Source organism: Lepeophtheirus salmonis, chromosome 5, assembly GCF_016086655.4.
Source record: "Lepeophtheirus salmonis chromosome 5, UVic_Lsal_1.4, whole genome shotgun sequence".
NCBI classification, from domain to species: Eukaryota; Metazoa; Arthropoda; class Copepoda; order Siphonostomatoida; family Caligidae; genus Lepeophtheirus; species Lepeophtheirus salmonis.
This window is the reverse complement of record NC_052135.2, coordinates 62,339,635-62,362,679: the sequence shown is the minus strand read 5'-3', so window position 1 is coordinate 62,362,679 and position 23,045 is coordinate 62,339,635. Positions and strand designations below refer to the sequence as shown.

General features: G+C 32.6%; 1 protein-coding gene and 1 long non-coding RNA gene across 4 annotated transcripts; one reads left to right on the top strand and one right to left on the bottom strand.

Moving 5' to 3' along the window:
- The first annotated feature begins 14,779 nt into the window (after positions 1-14,779).
- On the top strand, positions 14,780-15,487 carry LOC121117915 (uncharacterized). Its single transcript, XR_005864272.2, has 2 exons — positions 14,780-14,964; positions 15,044-15,487. It is a non-coding gene; the product is annotated as an uncharacterized lncRNA (long non-coding RNA).
- Positions 15,488-17,494: 2,007 nt separating this feature from the next.
- On the bottom strand, positions 17,495-22,372 carry Ak2 (Adenylate kinase 2). Of its 3 annotated transcripts, XR_011780342.1 has the most exons (5): positions 21,829-22,372; positions 21,060-21,467; positions 19,059-19,521; positions 18,835-18,993; positions 17,495-18,084 (listed from the first exon to the last, which is right to left on the bottom strand). XR_011780342.1 is itself a non-coding variant. In XM_040712316.2 (4 exons), exons 1-4 carry the CDS (start codon positions 21,934-21,936, stop codon positions 18,056-18,058), a joined length of 741 nt encoding a protein of 246 aa, XP_040568250.1. In that variant the 5' UTR covers positions 21,937-22,356; the 3' UTR covers positions 17,495-18,055. The 3 variants fall into 3 exon arrangements, 1 of the variants encoding a protein (XP_040568250.1); XR_005864249.2 differs by having other exon boundaries at positions 18,835-19,521; XM_040712316.2 differs by lacking the exon at positions 18,835-18,993 and having other exon boundaries at positions 19,326-19,521; positions 21,829-22,356.
- Positions 22,373-23,045: the final 673 nt, after the last annotated feature.

Here is a 23,045-nt window from a genome sequence, read left to right as displayed (position 1 = left end):
TTATGAAAATTTGGGAATTGAAGACCTTTGTTATATTATTATTTCTGAAGATGTCCCTAGTGGAGACAAAAGCGATTAAATGTTACTAATCCTCTTAACAATACCTTTTTTATTGTGTTGGTTGAGTCAAGTCTATCTTCTTTAAGGGATATAATTTATTTAAATGAGAATTTGATCATCATTTAATTTCATTTTGTAAATAGTCATCAAACTCTGAATAGCCATAATAAAATATTCCAATAGTTAACTTATATTTATAGAAAGCAGTGTTTAACTTTTCTTTTCTCTTGATAAAAACTTTTTTTAGCATCAATTTGACCACTGTTTAGGGTATTTACTTATTTTAAAATGCTGTTATCACTATTTTTTAATTCTTGAGGAGAGAATATCAAAGTATAAAGTGACTACGTGGGAATATGTCATGAAAGACGAGGAGTAACCCTAATGATTTGCTGGAAAGTTTAACTCCATATTAGACTCGGAGAAGAATTGAGGATAGGCATCGGAATAATTCATGTTTATGCATTTAATAGTGTAAGAAGTAGAATTCGTGTTTATTTCCTTCTTCCCCTAATCATAGCTAATCTAATAAAAGGTTATGACAGCAATGCTGCTCTCATCTAAAACATTCTTCAAATTGTCAGGGTTAACACATTATTTTTTGGATTTTTTTATTACATACCAGCAAGTCATATTTTTTACAACTCTAGACATACATAGTCATTTTACACAAAGTATTTAAGCTAGGTTATAGTTCAAAATATATGAAAATCTAATCGAAAATTAAATGAAGTCTGTAACATCTCCAACATAACTATCTAAAGTGACAAAGCTCTAGTTTTAAAGCCTACAGTTGAGCCCAAAAGTATTCGTACCCTTTCAATATTTTCCATATCTTTATCAGATATCTTTACCAATTGTTTTTAATTTTCTTTTTATTAATGTTTTTGATAATAATTCCTATGTATTGACTAAAAATAGCATCTTCTTACATAAAATATTTTTTTGTGCCTCGAAAACATCTACACAAAAGTAAATATAACAAACACATTTCTCTCAGTCATCTGAATTCTGGAGTTATAGTTATTCGGTACTAATATCGTTGAAAGTGATATTTTACCCTTAAAATAATCCCAAAATTAAAAGTAAGATTAATAAAACTTTTTGTAAAAGTTGTAAAAAATGTTTTTATTGATTCTGTATCTTTTTCTGAACTCAATATATTGCCATTGTTAGGCTGAAAATGAAAAAAAAATGACACCCTTCTAACTTACACATAATACAAAGTGATTGATATGGATGATCAAATTAGAAGTATCTACCATAGATTGTCTCGATCTTCCTTTTACAGGGCATGACGTCATGAAATTGACATTGAAATTGGAATAAATGTGATGATAATGTTAACTATTTGTTAGTACACCCACCATAAAATGCATATGTTTTTAAATTATACATAGAATATTAAAATATAATATTTAAGTTTTTTTTTTCTCAAAACCCAGCTCGTATATATAAAAAAAACAACATTGTTGTGGGAGTCATATCTCAAAGTGTTACTGTATAGCACTTATTTATTCATGCAAAAATCGGTTTTTTCTCTCCAAATATTTTAATATTACCTATTTGTCTTAGTAACAAACTATGCGTTTCATGAAGAGAGTAAAAAAAGTAATTTCATTAAAAATATCGTGAACAGAGGTAAAGTTCATTAAGAATATTATTATGAGAATAGATTTAGTTTATTACCTTCAGTATTTGCTCACGTGACTAAACGACATTACATTTTTTTTCAATTGTACCAATGCTTGCATACAACTACTTCTTCTCTGAATATTTACAGGAATTAGAAACCACGGAAAGATTTATTGGCATGATCAATTTCAAATAACGATTCCTTTTTAAAGAAATATCAAATTTATATTATTATGATTGAAAGAAACATAATAATAAAAGATATGACTAAAGATTTTGTAATAGCAAAGCTCAAGTTAGGATAGTACTTCATGAATTTGCTAATGAAATATTTATTTTATCATGTAGGTAATTTTTATATTATCAGAATAGTTATTAATAAATAAAGTTTTGTGTAATGTTTTATAAAATAATAAGTTAAAATAGAGTAGTACCAAGGTACAAAAAAAATAATAAATAAAGTTTTTTTTTCAAATTATTTAAGACATTCGTATACGATTGTTTTAATTCAATTGTCTCTTTCAGCTCATAACTATTCTAATAATAAAAGTCAAAGGGAACATGGTTTGTTCTTGGTCAAAAAAATTGAAATGCAAAAAAAAAGAATATATGGGATGTTTTTAAATTCTTGAACTTAAGATAAAAACAATTTTGAAACGGAATATATACAGTTGAACCCAAAAACTATTTGTATCCTCACAAAAATGCTAAGAAAACATAATAAGATATTCATGATGGATCTACAAACTCATTTAGAAGATCCTTAGTCAAACAAAAACTACTCTGAACTAAAAAAATTATTCTGATTTATTCATTTTTGGGAGTAAAGTATCCAAAAAAATATTTTTGCCGTTTGATACGTATTCATACCCAAAGAGAAAAATGACTTAATACTTTGTTACATCTGGTTTTCTTCAAATATTGAATATGTTTGGGATAAGTCCTTGCAAAATTGAGGCAAACACTAGGATCAATTTTGGCACACTATTCTTGACAGAATCTCCAAAGGTCATCGAAATTTGTTGGATGTATTTTCCACACTATTTTTTTTTCTTCAATGTAGTCCACATATTCTCAATGGGCTTTGAATGGATTTGAGAGTTGTTGTTGAATTTGGACAGCATATCTCACTTCTGTTGAGCTCAACTTGGACTTCCAACCATTTCGAGGAATATTCTAGACATGACCAGTTCTTTTGAATTTGGTTATGATAATTTGGAAAGAGTATTTTAGGATGGAAAATGACAATTTTGTTGCGGAGTTATAAGTATCGTCGAAATTTTTGTTAGGAAAAAAGAGCGTGAGGAGAAGGTGATAGCGAAATATATGAAGTAACACTGAATTAAGGCCCTTGTTAATATCAGCTGTCCGTTATAAGATTTTTGGGGGAAAAAATGAATTACTGCAATAAAGAGGATAACCTTCTACATTGAAAATAGAATTAGTGCAAGGAAAATATTGCAATTAAAATAAACTCATTTATATTTAATTTATTATGGATTTTTTTTTAAATTTGCACCAAAGAAAGGCAAGAATGCTTACTTCTGAAGAAGAAGTTAACATCACGACGGCCTGTTAAATAATGAAAAAAAAGAATCAAGAGCACACGTAACAACCATTTTTCCTTTTTTAAATTTTTAAACGTAGTTTTTTCATTACAAAGATGGCAACCTTAGCTATAAGTGTATGTCCGTATTGGGATTGGAGTAAAATTTAGGACCGACTTCGGAGTAATTCCTGTCTATATCATTGCTAGATACAGAGTGGTATTTTTGTTAATGAAACGTCATGGCATCTATGCTTAGTGGTATCAATCTTTTATGCTTTTTAAGTGCCCCGTCTTTTTGGAATTAATAATCTGACGACTGAATTTTATGTTCCTTTGCTGATGTCAGTATAATTTAACTCCTGAGTCGTAAACTTCCTCTCCTACTACATTTAATTATATTCAAAACCTCATTGAACATTCCTATGTGCTCAAAAAATCGAAAATACTCGAGCAGCAAAGTTCAGCTTGCAGCAGATCACTAAATATTTTCAAATATGTGTATCTTTACCCCAAGCCCTGTTCACGCTAAAACCCGCCCTGTATGTCTACTTGTATTGATAAAAGTTTATAATATACACTAGATAACTATTCTTTACTAACATACTATTATTATTTTTTTAAATATAATAATATGAAAAACATCCCTAGTGCTGAGACTCGGTCCAGCACCGATTTTTTTTATTTTCGCTTTGGTCTTTAATTATTTTTCTTGCCCAATTTGTGTATAAGTTTTAGAAAAAATACTGTATACATATAAGAAACGACGGGATCAAAATTAATCCAAACTATCTCTGTTTACACTTCGTATAACGTCATTGTACTTGACAAAAACATATGATGTCATGTTATAAACAATTTATCTGTAATATCGGTCTAAACTGAATTTTTTGGGACCAAACTACACCAAATTTTTCCTTCTCAAATCTAGACCGAACTTTTCCCTTTGGACCGATCTAGACCGAATTTTTATATGAAACCTGTCCAGACCAAGCTTTTTGTTGGACCGAATTCAATTCAACAAAAAATAGGACGGTGTCAGACCTGTCTAGCATTTCCAGGCCAAAACTCAACGTTAGTTTTTACCTTATAAAAAATAAGGAGTCACATTTAACCTCCTTAAGTTAAAAATATTCATTTTTGACGTCAAAAATCATAATTTAAAAGTAGCATTTTGGTTAAAAAACTAGGATATAACATTATTTTTTCATTATATCATTTATTACTTATTACACATTTTCCATTACTTTAATTATACTTCCTCCAAATGTTTTTCATACCATCTTCAAATTATCTCAGTGAAGAAAGCTGTAGCTATCGCTGAAAGAGGATATGTTTTCTATCTTTTCAGAGAATACCATAAATAAAAGATACCTTAACACGATAAAAAATAAATGTGTAGCTACCTTTACTTAATGATGTAATTTTATGTAGGTGACGATTCCAAAGAGAGGTTTTGCTCAAAGAACTATTCTTCTTTTCGTATAATATTAGGTATATCATGGGATCAAAACTAAAATAATGTTAGTGGCAAAGGCAAAATAAGTGATTTTATTCAAGAAATATAATACATGCCAACAATATAACTAATTGTGTAGATACGAGAAATAAAATCTATGTGCAAATGCATGAAATTGAAAATTAATTTATATATATATGTTGCGAGCAATGTAGAAAATCGGGGGTTTAGTATAATACTCGGGCAATGTGGAAAATGCCCGGGATCCTATTTACCTTCTTGTCAGGTAAAAATAAAGTGGGTAATTTGATTATTAAAGTCCATTGCAAGCAATTTGATTATAATACAATTTCAATGCAAGCAATTTGTTTATTATATAATTTCATTGCAAGTAATTTGATAATCTAGTGTATTTTTATTGAAATTTATATTGTATTAAGATAATCAAACTATTGTATGATAAGGCTCAAACTAGTTTCTTATATTGAACTGTTTTAAGAAATCATCTTTTGTCCATTATCTATTATATATGTTCTCTGCTACATAGATCACAACAGCCAAGACATGGTTGGGATCTGTTTTTCCACGGTCGATACTTAGAAGTGGGACTTTGACGCATTTTTTGCCTCAAACTCCTTAAACTGCGGTAAGGAGAGTTGTTTCCTTATTCTTCTTGCTTCTGATTAGCTCCTTTCTATTGCACTTGGCAACCCTGAAAAGATTGTCAATGTGAGTACTTAAGATATGTCCAAAAATCTTCGATTTCCCCATGGCAACGATGGAACGTTCTGAAGCGTGGCAATTAAGGCCACAAATAGAAAAATTATGTTCTCCGGATACTGATTGTTTACAGAATAACCCTTTTTTCATCAACCGGTGTTCCCTCTATGACTTACCTGGTTTTATATTTCCACACATCCTTAATAGATCTTTTCCGTGGTTACACTCTTTAGATAACTGTAAGGCCTCAATTCCGACCTGTATTGGGTATGGGCATACATTGTTATGAAATTCACCCAATACCAGAGTGAAAGTGGGGATTCTTAGTATACTGAACGAACCACTTTCTATCATCCAGCTTACTTGTCTTGTTGTCACGTTGCCACATCATAAAAATGTCTTTCATATCTCCATTTGCTCTCTCATATAATTTCGGAGATTATGAGTCATGGGAATTTCCATGCACAAGTTCACGTACACGTTCCATAAGCTGAGGTCTATTATAAACTATTAGAAGGGGTCCTTTATGCTCAAGAACCAGTGGCGGGGGCTAATGACCAACCTTTTCGACCAGTATTTCACTGGGCTGGGGTATAATATAGGATATTGAAGGAGTCATTGATACTCAACGAAGAAGGGAGGTGAGAGAATAGTTGAAACTGCACGGAACGACCACATCCACCCATACTTTCTGTTCCTAGAAATTCATAATTTTCCATTTGGATATCTAATTAAATCGCCTTCTGATCATCTCTTCAACTTTATGTTCAAAGGATCTCGCCTCTTTGTGCCTCAATCCTCTCCTTTAATGGAATGATTATTCATTGTGCAGATGCCTCTTCATATCAAGGTCTGGGATAGTAACTTCTGAACATGTAAATCATTATTTCTATCATAAATTCCTCCAGATCTTCTACAGAATCATAATTTTCACTACTTCTATAACTTATTATTAGAGCTATGATTTTTGAACTAAAATGAGCAAACAATGAGTGTTTAAATTTTGAAAAATAAGGACATAAAATATTAAAATTCAGCAATTTGTATTTCAAAGAAAATACAGTTTTATAACGATAATTTAAAGTAATTAAGCGTAATAGTTATACACATACTAAAGAAATGATCAACGTTCACATTAGAAGTTGGAGCAAATTTGAAGTCAAGAATCTTGTTAGATGCTTGACATCTTATGATCACCACCATTGATTATACGTCCAATGAATAAGGATTTCGCAATTTAGTGCAAAATTATTTCTTCCTTTAGTTAAGATCAAAAGCTATAACAGGCAATTTTGTGTCATATTTCCCTCTTCCTCTCATTGGCTGTTGTCGGAATCTGGCTCCCTCACAGTTTCTATTATCAGGGATGTCTCGCCTTTTAATATAATGGGTTGCATTGCCACTTGAAATATTTTAATGGGCTGCAGAACCTATTATGTCAGATTTCTTGAAAAATTACTATATAAAACAAAACTATTAAATACAAATTTATTTCAATTTTATACCAAATATAAACAAAAGCCAAATTTAATTTTTCAAGGCCAAACTGCTTAAAAGAGCTAACTGGCAACCCTGTTAAAGAGAAAATACGCAATAGCGTAAATATTTTTCAAGTTTTCTTTGTATTATGAGCATTCCAAGCATTTTAATGATATTGCAACTGTAAAGACTAGTGGACTGTATAATTCGGAAATCTACCTCGGTAACCTTGTGTATGAATAGCAACCCTTGACAATGAATATCACAAACATTATTACCTCAATATATAAATTAATTAATAGCGCGCCAACTTAGACATATTTCTCTCTTTTGGCACTAATAGACAAAAAGGAGAAAATTGGGGAAGTTCAAACTTATAACAATGATTGAACAAATTCAAACTTGCAGTAATTATTCGGCAAGTTCAAACTTGTAATTATTAATGATGCAAACGTGTTTTGCATAATCCAAATTGGAATATTATGCTAAAATGATAGATTTGCTGCGACACTCCACCCATGAGACGTTTAGCGATCTTAAGAGATACAAAGGTCTTATAATGAAAGACAAACTCATTTTAGGGAATATGCAAATCCCTAGAGGTTGTTGAGTTAACATGCACATCGTTACCCAAAGGTGGTATTATGTATCATTTCTTTAATTGGACCAATGGCATTGTCTATTCGTTAGGTTTTGATAAAATCGTGCTGGTAGTTGCAAATGGTTAATCCTCAAAACCTTGCCATCCTTGTTGAAACAGACCGATGTCAGATTCTATTAAGGAATCTACCAGCTATTGTGAAAAACTTCACACTTCACATAACACTGATAGCTCGGAAAAACAGACCATATATAAATGGAGAACGCCTGCTAGTCTCAACCGGGGTTGAAGTTCATTCAGCTGTACTCAAGATGAAGGAGTTTGGATTCCATGGGATTATGAATCCCATATAAATTCTCTGGTTAGGAGGTTGTAAGGCTACTGTCCGACTACTGCTGGGGTTTCCAACATGATTTAAATTTATCCGTGCGTTTCTGTCGGCTGTACACGGATGAGAACTATATGTCAGAATGAAAAGTTATGCCATATAAAACCTCTCTAAGGGGAAAAAACGGGTAAAACCTCTAAAGAAAAATGGGGCCCAACTTCCTTCCGAAGCTAGTTGATGGGTATTTATTAGATTTTTAAATCTATGTATATGAATAAAAAATACTTGCAGTATTGAAGAAAAAAAAACTCTTCAGAATTTTCCTTTACTATGGATTTTATAATAACCCGGGTGGTGCCTTCTCCTTCCTGCCACTTCAACACTTTCACTGTTATCAGAGTCTTTCTTTGAAAGGTCCTCAGTGAAGCCGGTAGAATATTCCTCAGCACCCTTTAAGCCCTGAAGTGGAGTGAGAACAGACTCAGAGGTTGCAGTTATTGCCTGCTTGCCTGGGTCAGTGCCATTGGTTTCTCCTTCATCGGAGCCCTGAACAAGTTCACCTACGACGGAAAATCGGTAGCTCCCTCCCTCAGGAGCGATCAATCCCTTTGTTTGGGTGACCTTCAACATCCGCCGTCCGCTTCTGACACATCCATTGTCTGAATTCAGATTTCCCAAGCCTTATCATCCATCAGACTGGAAATTGCGAAGACTCAAGCCTATGTACTTACCTAACGGCTCTTATGATAACTGTGTCTGACAAAAGTAGTATTATCGAGACGGTCCAAGCAACACCTTGGTTACTGCTGTGGATTTCTATGACTTTTCCAATTCTCCACTGAATTTGATCTAGGGTGTCTTGTTTGCACCCTAGAACAGTACCCCCTTATTGGAGATTTTTTTTGGCCAGTAGATTGTTTAATCCGCTTTTAAGGGATACTTACCTCTTGTAAGTATTCCTTTTGCCATATGGACCAAAACGAATTCAATATCGGTTTTCTATTGATCCACATAGTCAGAACACAGAACATTTTCCATCACCTTATCTGAAGGTGTGTCATTGGTGTTGAGATTTCTGCCATACTGTAGCATGTTCTGATATATACTTTATTCCCAATCTAGAGTCGTTCCATGTGGGTGATCATTTATGTCCCCAATTAGTTCAGAAATAACCGTTCGGAGCTCTTTAATGAGTAATTTATTCTTTGTGAATAAGTACTCTTAATTGCTTTTTGAAGATAGCCACCATACGTTCTCTGACTCCATTGGTCCAAGGGGTACTGAATTTCCATTCAATATATTCTCTTGAATAATTCTCCTTTTGAACTTTCTTAAAGTCCAGATTTTAAGTGTTTGTAGTTGGTCATTTGCGGCTACAAAATGACGAGCATTATCCAAGTTATCTGTTTGCCATATCGGCCAGCCAATCTTCTGAGAGTGTTTAGAAACTATCGCGTGCAACTACATTCAATTATCTTGACGTAGATAGCTCTCGTATGAAGGCATGTAAATAAAGCCTCCATACTTTGAACGTTAGTGAATGAGGACAACGATATGCTTCATCACATTGATGTTTACAATGTAATGGACCCAGATAGTCGATTCCTATATTTCGCCATGGACTTCGATTATCCATTCTTATAGTAGGTAAAGGAGTCATTCTTGGGGACTCAAACTTTACATATCGACACCTAAGAACTTTGCATAACTTCCTTACTAAAGATTTGACATATCCATAATTACCTATGAAACAATACCGAGTTTTAAGTGTATTGAACGTTTGTTTCTGTGAAAAAGGAAAGAGACGTTGATGTGTATCAAGTACGAGTCTCTCAGCCAAAGTTCCCTTAGGTATAATTATAGGATTAGTAGTGGCAAAAGCACACGTGTAATGGGCTCCAAAGTTTAATGACTTCTGATTTTTTGTTGTAAAAAACAGGAAGATTCCTGAGAGGTGATCCTGGGACAATGTTACGTTTTCCAGACTCGGAGGAGTCGTCTTTAAGGATTTTTATTTCGTTCACAAGGCCGATTTCTTATTCGTATTTAATTGAAAGAACTTCTGCCCATTCTAATTCTTCCCTAGATACGTTTAGGGATTAAATAGGCCCTTTGCAGGACCATTTACTTATTCAGATAAGCACTCTTCTAACTATAGATAACTTAAAACATCGTCGAAGAAGTTCATCTATAATCGATGTAGACCGGGTTTGTGTTTTATAAACAATAGATTTATGACTTTCAGAGGCCATGGCCCTGATCTGATTAAAATATATCGCCATATCAGACCTATTAGTCTTAGATTTGTTATCAGAGACTTCTGTTGCCCGTGGCTGTTTTGGCCATTTATCACGGCATTCCAAGAGAAATATTGGGCCGTGTTTCCGAAACTCTATTCTTTCAGTTAGCTCATTGATATAGCACCCTCTACTAGGCAAATCTGCTGGATTGAGGACTCCTGCACAAAACCTTACTTGGGCACCGAAGAGATTGTCAAGTACTTTGCAAACTCTACGTTCTTCCCATGGCTTACAACATCCTTTACCTCTTTGTATCCACTACAGATTTAATAAGGAGTCGGTAAATATGAATATTTGGCTTAAGTACATTCTGAATATAATTTGCCATAGTCACAGCCATAGTTAGAGAACAAGTTCTGCTCGGGCAATCGTCAATGTGTCTTCAAGCTTACTTTTCTCAAGGAGATTTTTTTGGCATTAGTGAGCTATTTGAGTGACCGAAGTTTACTCAGCTTTTTGCCTTCCTCAGTTGTTACAACGAGATAGGCAGCGACACACATTCCTACTTTGGAGGCATCTCGGAAGACAGCAAGAACCTTGATGCTTCCCCCCATTATAACGTAGGAAACGGAGATCTTCCATCAAAGGGATCTGTTCAATCCAATTGGTAAAGACCTTAACGGCCTCTTAGCAGCTTCGTGTCTTTAGACTTAAGGTTTTCGTCCCAAAATTAAATTGCATTACACATAACCTTGTGTATCAAAGCATTGACTAGCGAGAGATACAATATCCCTTCTTGATAATGAAGCACAATTAGGATTAATTTTATTAAATTTGCTTGCAAGATCAAACATAAATTCATCTGTACATGTGCCAACTTTAAACCAAGAACCGAAATCGTTCTGGTTCAATCTCTGAAAGAATTTCTGGATGTGAAGATGCTATCTTATGGCTATAAAATCCTCCACTTTCCAGATTTTTTAATATCTCTTAAGTAGTTTTGATAGTTTCTTCCGGGGTATCCTGGGCAATGTATATATTGTCCATATTGGTCATTTTATTTATAACTTCTGAAGCTATTGGCATTTCTTTGATACCTTCTTGACAGTTTCCTTAAGACACCACATAGGAATATATGGGTCTGAAACTTGTCCAAACAAAACGACCTTACACCTCATCAACCGGGGTTAATCTCCGGGCCTTCTCCAAATAAAACCGAACGATTTATCAATAATTATTCATAGTGAAGAACTCCTTTTGTGGCGTGCATTAATAGCAGGACAAGTTAGAACTCTTTCTCTCTTTTGGCACTAATAGACAATTGATTACTGATTATTATGCTACAATGATAGATTTGCTGCGACAAAATACTACTTTAAGTAAGAATTAGTAGTGGGCCGCACGTAAACATTCGGCAGGCTACAATGTTGCCTGCAATCTACACGTTGGACATCCAAGCACTAGATAATCAAATTGCTAGCAATGAAATAGTATCTAGATCAAATCCTTAATAATGAAATTGCTCGCAATCAATTGTTTAATAATTAAATTATCCACAATCTTTTTACCTGACAATGTAAATGAAGTTAAAATAACAATTTACCACTCTATTCGAAACTTTATAGATTGTCCCGGCATTTTGCACATTGCCCACTGTGAGAAGCATTTTGCACATTCCCCGGTCATTCTGCACATTGCCCACTCTAAAAAGGCATTTTATAAACTGCTCCATTTTCCACATTCCCCGTAACATATATATATATTGAATTGTATAGTTATTATATTCAATATAAGTGACAAATTAAGATCTAATTGTTTGCTTATATTTGTCATATGAACATTTTATGTTTAATAATAATATCCACTTAATTATTAATTTATTATTGATTTATCCACTATATTGATGGGTTTTTATTTAAAAAAATATACCTAGTATTAGGCAATGCTTTACAATGTACATCCCCTATCTAAAAGAATTATACTGAAAAATACTCATAAATGGCTTAGATACAGTCTTTCAAAGTAGTCTCCCGTATTTGCTATATATTAGTAAACATAGATAGATGTTATGTTGTGTTGGATCGGTCTAAACAGATTGCAGTCCTTCAGTCCAGTCCCAATAAAATTTGTCAGATCAAGGACCAGTCCTTATCGGTCTTTTATGGAAACTACAACAGCTGAAATAACGTAATTACCACCAAGGAATATATAATATACCTTGGTTACTACCAACTACATCATTTGAGTCGCTGAAGTTTCATTATAATCAAAGGTAAAAATCCAGTTTGGAATGGGAATGTTAAAAAAAAAGAAACAGAAAATCAACATGGTAACCCTAACAATTTGAAGAATATGTTGGAGGAGAGAAAGAATAATACTCATGACGTTTCATTAGATCATCTACGATCAGCTGTGACAAGAGAGGAAGGGCAAAAGGATTTAAACAATGACATTTCCTAGTATTATTCCGATGTCGATCTCCAATTCTACACTGAGTCCAACAAGGACTTACAGTTATATCTCCGCAACAAATCCTCAGGGTTACGCTCTGTCTTTTATGAGCACACACTAACAGGTTTTGAATATAATTGAATCTATTTAGAGCCTTTTGGCCTCCATCTCAACAATGAATATACTTATTTTAGCTAGTTATTCCTCTTAAGAACGCTAATATTCACCAGATTATTGTGTTGAAAAATCTTGAAACATAGTTCTCAAATGAGGCCTGCCTGACACTATCAAAGTGCAAGTGGCGATTTGCTGTCGTATAGTGCATATGGTACTACTTTATGAATCGAACGTGGAACAAAACTCGGAACGCAAATAATTGCTGAACGAAGAAAATAAAATTGAACGGAACGCTTACAGGCCTAGATCCTGGTATTCAAAATCGATAATTGTTTTCAAAATTGCAAGGGATATTATATTTCTCTATCAATCACGGCGTTACCTCGCTAACACAAAAATACCCCCTTGTATTTTATTGTCAGCTGTCGATTCACTCATCTCACTTGTTACGTCATACCTATTTTATAATTTATTCTTTTTGAAAAATACAGAAAGTAATAACAAATAAGTTTTGTAAACTTATAAAAAACTTATGCTCCGTTTCCTAAAGGACAGGAATACAATTCCTTGTCGTATATATTCGTCATCATATTATTTCTATGAATAAATTTTGGCTATCATATACAAATACCAAGTATAGTATTAGCTAAGCTTTTGTATTATAATATTACTTAGTAATATTATAATAAAGAACAAAATGATATTTTTTTTAGGATTTTCCTATTAGGAAATATATGTATCTAATTCATTTTAAAAATTGTGGATAAATAACATTAAAATTATAGTGTTGGAGGACTTAAGAGATAAATAGCAGTTGGTATGATTGAATTATTTGACTAACTACCAGATGATTTTGGACTTTTTTTTCTGTGTGATTTTTTTTAATGAAATGATGCGTGATAAAATAAAGATAAATACGTCGAATGTACCAATTATTTGCGATTAGTTACATAGTGAGATAACTAATATGTCTATAATATTGTAATAAGTAGTAACTAACAATATCGTAGCTCGTTGGCTTAGATTTACTCATTGTGATGTATTATTATTGCCCATTGAACATATACAGGGTGTCCACGATAAATTGGAACTACTTTAAACTTCATCCAAATCCATAATGTGGATATTCGGGGTTAAATCATACTAATAAACAATACATTATAACTTCCACCCCAATTGTTTTGACAACAAACAATAGTCATCATGGAATAAGCAAGGAGAGACGCCATCCTCGAATTGGCTCGCGCGGGACACAAGCCCTCTGCTATCTACAAGCTTCTTAACTACCCCAAGACCACGGTGTACCGGGTCTTCAATACCTGGGAAGTTGAGGGGAAGGTCTGCCGCAAGGCCCACAACATGAGAAGTGACCGAATCCGCACTCCCCACTTCCTTGAAGGCCTCCGGAAGTCCATCAAGGCTTCGCCGGGGACTCACGTCACACATCCTCACGGCATCCATAAAGGCCACCAGGCTCACCAACGGTAAGCGTCTCCTCAATGACCTGAAGAGCCATGGAGGAAGAATCATTTTTTTCTCCGACGAGAAGAACTGGACTGTCGACAGAAGCTATAACGTCCAGAATGACAGATGGCTTGCCAAGGAGAGAGAAGAGGCCCCTGCAGTCTTCACCACAAAGTTCCCGGCCTCCGTGATGACCCTGGGTGTCATCTACAGCACCGCACACATCGCCATGAGGACCACTAACCTCTTCAACTCTCACGACATCACTTTCTGGGATTGCAACACCTGGCCCTCCAACTCACCCGACCTCAATCCGTGTGATTACTACTGGTAGGAGAAGTTGGAGAGGGAGGTGTGCAAGGTCAGCCCCAAGAGCATCGCGGCCCTGAAGGGCTCAATTAAGAAGGAGTGGAATACTGTCGAAACCGCGGAAGTCATCAGGGCATGCAAATCCTTTAGGGGCAGGATGGAGAAGATGGTGGCTGCTGAGGGAGGACATGTTGAATAAATTTATTGTTTAATATCATGTCTAAATTTTTCATGATATCAAATATACTCCAAATTCCATTTTTATCAAGCAGGTTGAATTTTAAGATAGTTCTAATTTATCGTGGACACCCTGTAGTTCTTCACTCTTCCCCTTTCTTCTTTACTATCGTGTTTATATGAAATCAGTTGTATATTTATGTGTGTACTTATATTAATTTCTACCTATATAAAACCATGTCATCATTTTACATGACAGAGTAGTACCCGATTGATTATCCATATGTGTATATAGAATTTATCACTTTTATCACTTATTCCTCCACGATCTCTCTCCTCATTCTCTCTCGGTCATGCTGGATCCTCTACATTCAGTTTGTGTGTAGTAATCTCATCAAGACACAACACTCAAAAAAGCAGAATTTTTGAGAATAATTCCTTTTGTACTCCCCTTTAGGTTCAAAAGTCTTGTCATTGGAGACGATAGTTATCAATATCGACCGTATCTCTCGAGTCTCGAAGAAATATAATGCTTGATAAATAGCTTCAAGTTATTAATATAACTATTTTACTATTTAAATCCTGGAAAATTATGTTTAATTGTGTCTAAGACAATTATTTGGTCGTAATTGTTGCAATTGCCGTGCTTCATAATTTTGGAGTAATGCAATCCCAGCCAGTACAACCAACCTTCTAGTGATCTAAGAAGAAGATACGAAGTGGTGCCATAAAATATGCAGACTTGAAAAAGGAATTCAATCGTTTACAATCATTTTAATATCGTATAACCTTTCATTATTCCATTTTGAATCTGTTTATGAAGTAATATACATAGTTGTAATTATTTTCAAGTTTATATTCATTTAACATTTATTTCAATATTAAAATTAGTGTCATATTCCATTACATCTACTTTTATCTCGATATCTCCGAAATATTAATTACGCTTAATAATTTAATGGAATCTAACTATTTTTTTAGTATATAGAAGAAATATTAATGCCAAACAAGTCAAGCCATGGAGAAAAACATAATATATTTTTCATCACTAAAATTATGGAAAAAAGCTCATCCATCGACGCTCAGTATTTTAAAGACTATTTAAAATAAATTAGAGAATATATCATCTTTAATGGACAAAGAAAAGCTTCAAATTCACAATCATGTTTATTGAGCAAATCCTCCTGGCAATTAAGCCCTCGAGTAGTAGTAGCAACTCATTATTTCTTCTCGGAACGACATTGATTGGGTAAAGGGTATTTCTTCAATATATCAAGAATTGATTACAATAAGAATACTTTGACGTTCCTCAATATCTTATCTTCGTCAAATTACGAATTAAATGACTGTAGATCTTGTACTAAATATATCAGTGTGTTTGAATATTAAAAAAAACGAATTCGATAATTATGAGGTGTGTTCAAAAAGTAGGGTGACTTCAAATTTCGTGGGAATGGTACATTTGTATGCTCAATTTTTTTATGTTGGTACACTCGCTACGAACATGTATCTTTGTTTCAGCTAAATAATATGTTTAGTTTGTTTGTGAGAGTCATAACGGTTAGAAGTTTTTCTATTGAAAAACATGGGTCAAAGAAGTTTTTCTGTAAAAAATTAAATTAAGTACTCCAAAATACTTGGAAATATTGATCTTGGCGTACGATGTTCTGAGTAAAAAAAATGTTAACAAGTGGTACAAACTCTGGGAGATGCGAGTGACCAGCCCCACTCTCTACGCCCTAGCACGTCCACAACAGATGAAACCCGTCGAATCACTATCAGAGAAGTTTCTGAGGATATTAACATATCGGTTGGCTCGTGCCGTATATTTTTTCCCCTTCGGTTTGCCCATGAGACGAGTGTCAGCGAAGTTTGTTCCGAAACTGCTTAATTTTAACCAAAAGAATTTTCGAGATTTTTTGGCCAAAAACAACACTACAATTATGCCTCAGCCACCCTATTTACCGGATTTGGTCCTATGTTCATTTTTCTTGTTCCCAAAAACTGATGAGACATAAGAAAGGCCGGATATTAGCAACGATTGAGGAGATAAAGACTGCATGACTAGAAGAGCTCAATGGTATACCGAAATGTGCTTCGAGAATTGGAGAAAGCGTTGGTACAAGTGTATTGTATCTGAGGGGAATTACTTTGAAAGGGACAACATAAATATTACTTAAGTTTTTGAACACTTCACAAATTGTTTTTTTTTTACGTGGATTAAAAATAGGTGGACAGATAAATCATCAAAAGATAACATGTTCCGCCATTGAGCCACTTGTATAAGAGACATCCATATTATAATTAGTGAAGAAATATGAGTGGATTGTGAACATATTATAAAAAATATTATGTGATTCAGATAGGAAAGACTTTAATATCAAAAATTTAATTTTCTGTCTGAGGTTCTATTTCACTCCGTTTAAATAAAATACAAAAGAAGTCGGGAATTTTTAAAGACAAAATACAACATTATATGGAATAGCCAATAATCAGAATATTTGTAAGTAAGGAAAACCATCTCGATTGTGGTTCGAGAGGAAAGCGCACTAGTCTCAAAAACCTAATTTAAACGTTATGATTTTTATATAAAACAACTACAATTTAATATTGAAAAATAGCAGGTGTACAAAATAATTAATTCTAGAAATACAAGTTACTAAGTTCATTCTTGAGAAGAAAAAAAGTATAAACCCTTATATTATGTAGTATTAAAATTACACTGATTATGTTTAAGGTCATTTCCTCTACATCACCATCGCGGTTCCTAACGTGTGAGAGCTTATTTTTGATGGGTATAACAAAGAAATTAAAAGAATAGTGACTAAGAAATATAAGTTCCTCAACAACACACTCTTATCTTGAATGGCAGTCAAATAATAAAACATGTAATTGGAAGACAAAAAAATGAACTCAAAAGGAATAAGTTTATTCGGGATCTGAATCCCATATAAAGTATCCAGATCAAAATGACCCGTAACAGCATTTTTATAAACAAACAATGTCCAACCATTCCACGTCCTTTCAAAATTTTCTAATTATACCCACTTGTACTTGACCCGGATGAAGAAAAGTCAAAACATTTTATATTGAAATGAAGAGGTTAATCAGTATATAACCTCGGCCAAGCCAAAAATTGAAATGGGTCAATTGACCCTTAACATAACACATAAAGATACTCATTAAAAATAAACTAAATGAAAAGCAAAATCAAAATATCTTACTAATGTAAGATTATTCAATCTAAAGTTCTTAATATGCCAATATCAATCATAGGAAAGAAATATACGGTGACTTTGAACTAGAAAAAAAAAGTTAAAAAAAAAAGAAAGATTTAATTGAAAACATTCATCACTTTACAAATAATAAATCAATAATGTCAAAGAATAACAATGATTAATTATTGAAGCAAATATCTTTATGACTTTTCTCAGCACAATACATAAATAATCCGTTTGATTCAGAGTAACTAAGATGTTTTTATATTAGGACCGAATTCTGCAAATATAAAAAAATCAAAAATAGATTGGACAAAAATAACGATGTAATAAAATTATTTTTAAGCATTTCTTAATATAGTCATGCACACAAATCTTATTCAGTAATTTTAATAAATAATGAACAAAAATATATAATTTGATTAAGAATCAAATTCCTTTTAGCTGATATATTTTCTTAATACAGTTATATTCAAAAGTACAGAATCACAATTTTTTTAAATAAAAATTTTTACTCTCACATAAACAAGACTCGGGTCAAAATGTTACTAACAAACTTTTCCCTATGATTATAATAGATGAATATAAAAAACGATTAGTTCATTATAATCTATATTATTTCGAAAGTTTTTATTTTTGAATGTCCGTTAATTTTAAGAGATTTTGTAATAATGATTAAAGAATACTCAAAAATCCGTATAAACCAGAATTAATTTAAGAAAAAAAGGTTTTACAATGAAGTCGTAGATCCAAGGTACCAAATACTTACATATATCTAAGAACAACCATTTAAAGGTAAAAATAGATAAATTAATGTCTGCTATGATCCTAATCATCATTTATATTCGTCTATAAAAAAAAACTAGTAATATTTTATATGACCCTTCTAACTTAGGCTTGAGTCGTAGTTTTATGAAAAAAAAGAGAGGATATCAATACTTTCGGACACGACTGTAAACACAATCGATATGCCAATACATAATAATTGAAAAATGGTTTAAAAAAACGCTTTGAAGGGTTATTTGGATACCTAGTTTAAGAAGTCCATTGTAAAAGTGGTAAATATTTTAGAAGAATCATTATTTCTTTAAATATTGAAATAGATTTTGATGAAACCCATTTTTCAATATTATAAACTTCCACTTGCTCCTTAAAGATTTGAAGAAAATGGAAAGTCATGACCAGCTTACTATAGACACAAATATATTTTTATTGGCATCGACTTGAAAATACACATATATTGGTCAGACTTACTTTATAAATGGTGACTGCCTTGAAAGGTAATAAAATTTGCCAGACTTGAACACTAAAATGTTATTTGTGGTACACGGTAAACATAATTTAATTAATTTATTATAATGATTTTCATACAAAAAAATTGAAGATAAAAGCATCACTAAGCGTTAAATTTGTAGTAAATGACATTTAGGCAAATCTGCCCTGCCCACAAAATGAACTAGGTAAATGAATAATAATTTATATAGACTTAAAGAACGGAAGTTCTACTTTCAGTCAACGTACTTTTTAAATCTGCAAAAATATTTTTGATATTTTCAAAAACAGTAGATGAGTCCATGGATGCATCTATCCGTCGATGAATTCTTCTTTTTTGGTAGTAATCGATTAGAGGCATTGTCTCATTATGGTAGGTATTTAAGCGAGTTCTGAGTGTGTCTGCGTTGTCATCCTGTCGTTTAACTAGTGGCTCACCCGTGACCTTTATTAAATGAATAAATAAAAATATTTTTATATTGATTGTTTAACATTATATAACTAAATACACAAAAAGCAATAATGACTTTGTTATCTTTAAAAATGTGAGGCAGTTCGAAAATATTATCACATTGTTTAAATATAATTTAATAATTATGCCATATGTATTAAATTGATATTGATAGCTTAGATATGTTGAGCATATTAGATAGTTTGAACGAGGGTCTAACGTATATGAATATTTGGTAGCCTAAGCCTATATAGAGTCTTTTCACTAATGTCATATATTGCATCACAATTAAAAGCAACGCCATGCCATATTGGGAACACATAGTTGATATTTTAGTAATTGAAAGGTATAAATCTCCAATAAAACTTAATGAAACTTCAACAAATGTCTTTAACAATAAAAATACAACTTGATCCCAAAGATAAACAGTGATATTATAATTAAATCCAACTAATATATGTTAAAAATTCTGATGAAATGGCTAGATTTGTACGCTAAATATTTTTGATCGATTAAGGATGATAAAAATTAAGTTAATTAGAGAAAAATATCTTATTCTTTCCTGTGTAATAGTGTTAACTTACTGTCTACAATATGAAAATAGGAATATTTAAAAAAAATATTAGACTCTGATAAATAATAAAACTATACATTCGAGGGATATATTTTTAATAGGCAGTAAGGTTTAAGTTATTTTATTAATTGGTCCCAATTTGGCATCCAATAGTTTACTATTCCCTTAAATATTAATGAAAAAAGGGTTTATATTCTTATAAAACTAGGTTTTTTAAGCCCAAAAATGGGTCACATCAACAATAATGACGCCATATGAATACTTTCTTTAAAATTATATTCTGAATTTACTTTGGGGCTTTTTTCCTTCTAAAAAGTTATATTACAAACAGTTTAACAGTTAAGCCATTTTTAGTAAGTAGACGATATAAACAATAGTTAACAAGGAATACGAAAATTGGCTAATACATAAATATACTAGTCTAACTAGTCAACTTGTATACAAAATAGATGTTACGCCAATGGCAAATCACTTCTTTTTTTAAAAATATTTATTAGAAAATCTTCACACGATTCAATTCAACTTCGCTATTCCCATTTAGGTATATATTAGTCATATCATAATTATAAATTGATAACAATATTATATAGATCTAAGATAAGTTGTACGAGTCAAAGAGTACACTTCATTCACTCAGAGTAGAAATACTGACTTCATTGAGACAAAGTCGAGCAAGTTATTATAAAAATATGAATATTCAAAATATTTTATTTGCTACCCAATAAAAAATATATTTAGGACTTATAAGACATAAGTAAACTATTACATATGTCATATTAAAGTTGTTAATACGGAAGAAGGGGGGATCGATGAACATTTAAAAACTATCTACACTAAAAAAATTACATTTATTGAAAAATGGAATGATAAGATTCCAAAGATCAAGATCAGACTAATGAGGTCAATAGACTTAAATTTATATAAATTAAATAATGTTTTTTAAGATCAAGTTACTTACGTCATCCACACCCGGTACTTTAGAAGGTTTGAATTCCTCATGATAGGATCTACCCGAAGACATATGAAACCAACGTCCACATATTCTTCGAACAAGCAATGAGTCATCAATGGCAAATTCTACAGCCGCGTCCACTCCTGGTTCATTTCTTTTCTGTAGAAGTTTATCTAATTGCTCAGCCTGAGGAACCGTTCGTGGAAAACCATCCAATAAAAACCCATTTTCACATTCCTTCTTGTCCAAGTTATTTTCGACAAGTTTGAGAACAGTCTCATCGGAGACTAATTTACCCGCATCAATAACAGCCTTAATTTGATTTCCCAATGGAGTTTTATTGCGGACTTCATGTCTGAGGAGATCCCCCGTGGACAAGTGACAAACATTGTAGTGATCTCGCAACTTGGGAGACTGAAATCAAGGGTTGTTAATACTTATTATTCATTTATCAATGGGAACATATTTATTATTTAGTAATTAGTATCATGAACATTTTCAAAGTGGGAATTTAATCCGTAATTCAATAATAGTATAATTAATAGCAATATCAGACAATTCAATTTGTCCTTTCGTACAAGACCAAGGGCATAAATAAAGAATCATCATAGTTCAAGAGAAGAATAAAAATTATTTCTGTTAAGGTATTATATATTCTTTTCATAGCAGAAATGATGGAAAAACTAAGTATGGCCAATTTCTGCCCTTATGTTTTTGTCAGCTACCATGTGGAGTTAAGTTATTACTTATTAGAGTGGAAAATAAAATGAATTACTTGAGTTCCTTTGCCAGATCCTGGAGGACCGAGGAGAACCATTCGAACCTGCTGAGTCAAAGGATGGGATTCTGGTTCTAATTTGGGAGCAGAAGCTGTTGGAGACATTTTGGAGTTGATTGGGAGGCCACAAATATGGAAAAGCTATCCAGGAAGAGAAGTGTGTGCACGTCCCGGCGAGATGTTTGCTGATTGTTACTTATTACAATGAGGGTTTACATAACTCTCAGAGTTTCTCCCTCTCTCTTTATCTCTTCACACACCCTCTTTTGGAATAGTCTGAGAGCTGGCCCGCTATTTTACTCTCCTGCTTTAGAAATTATGAGGTATTTATTCCATCGGCCATCGTTCATCAACTGAACAGAGATGTTAATGTAGAAATTCTCAGATGAATAATAGTGTCCAGCACCAAATTTTTTTAGGTTCGGTCTTCAGTGATTTTTCGGCCTAGACCGTTGAGCGATATTTTTCGTTTTCACTTTATGTAAAGGACTCACTTGATGGACCAATTTTTTTTGTTCTCAGTCTGGACTGATTGTTTCTAGACTCATATTATCAGAAATCAAATTTTTTCTTATCATTTTCAGATAAATCGCTTTTATGAATTCATCATATTAAACAAAGATCTATGTTCAGTATAGAACAAATACTGTATATATATAACATTCAGAATAATACTGAATCTATTCATGTTACATTATGAAATTATTACCATAAAACTAAAATATATAACAATTTACATATGCTTTTAATTTGACAATATCTAAGGCCTCTTTGATGATTTTTAGTTCCTTTAGACCGGATTAAGTTGACTTCTGTGTTCTCAAATAGTTGGAAGAAAAAGAAGAACAATGGAATCAAAAGAATATATTCCTGATTTTATTGTCCATCTCAAGAGATGCTCGAATCTAGAGTTCTATATTCCAGGAAAGACGACAGGATGCAAATTCTTCCTAACTATCTCTGTTTAAACATCGTATTACGTCATTGTACCGTATTGTCAATTAGAACAAATTACTTTAACCAATTACACATATGTAAAATTGGTCTAGACCGAATTATAAATAAGACCGATTTTTAGCACCCAACTAGGCTTGATTTAATCCTATGGACCGATCTTGATCGAATTTTTCTACAAGACCGATTTAGCTAAACCAAACTTTTTGAGGGATTGAATTAGTTCGGTCAAATAAAAATCATAACTGTCTTAGACCGGT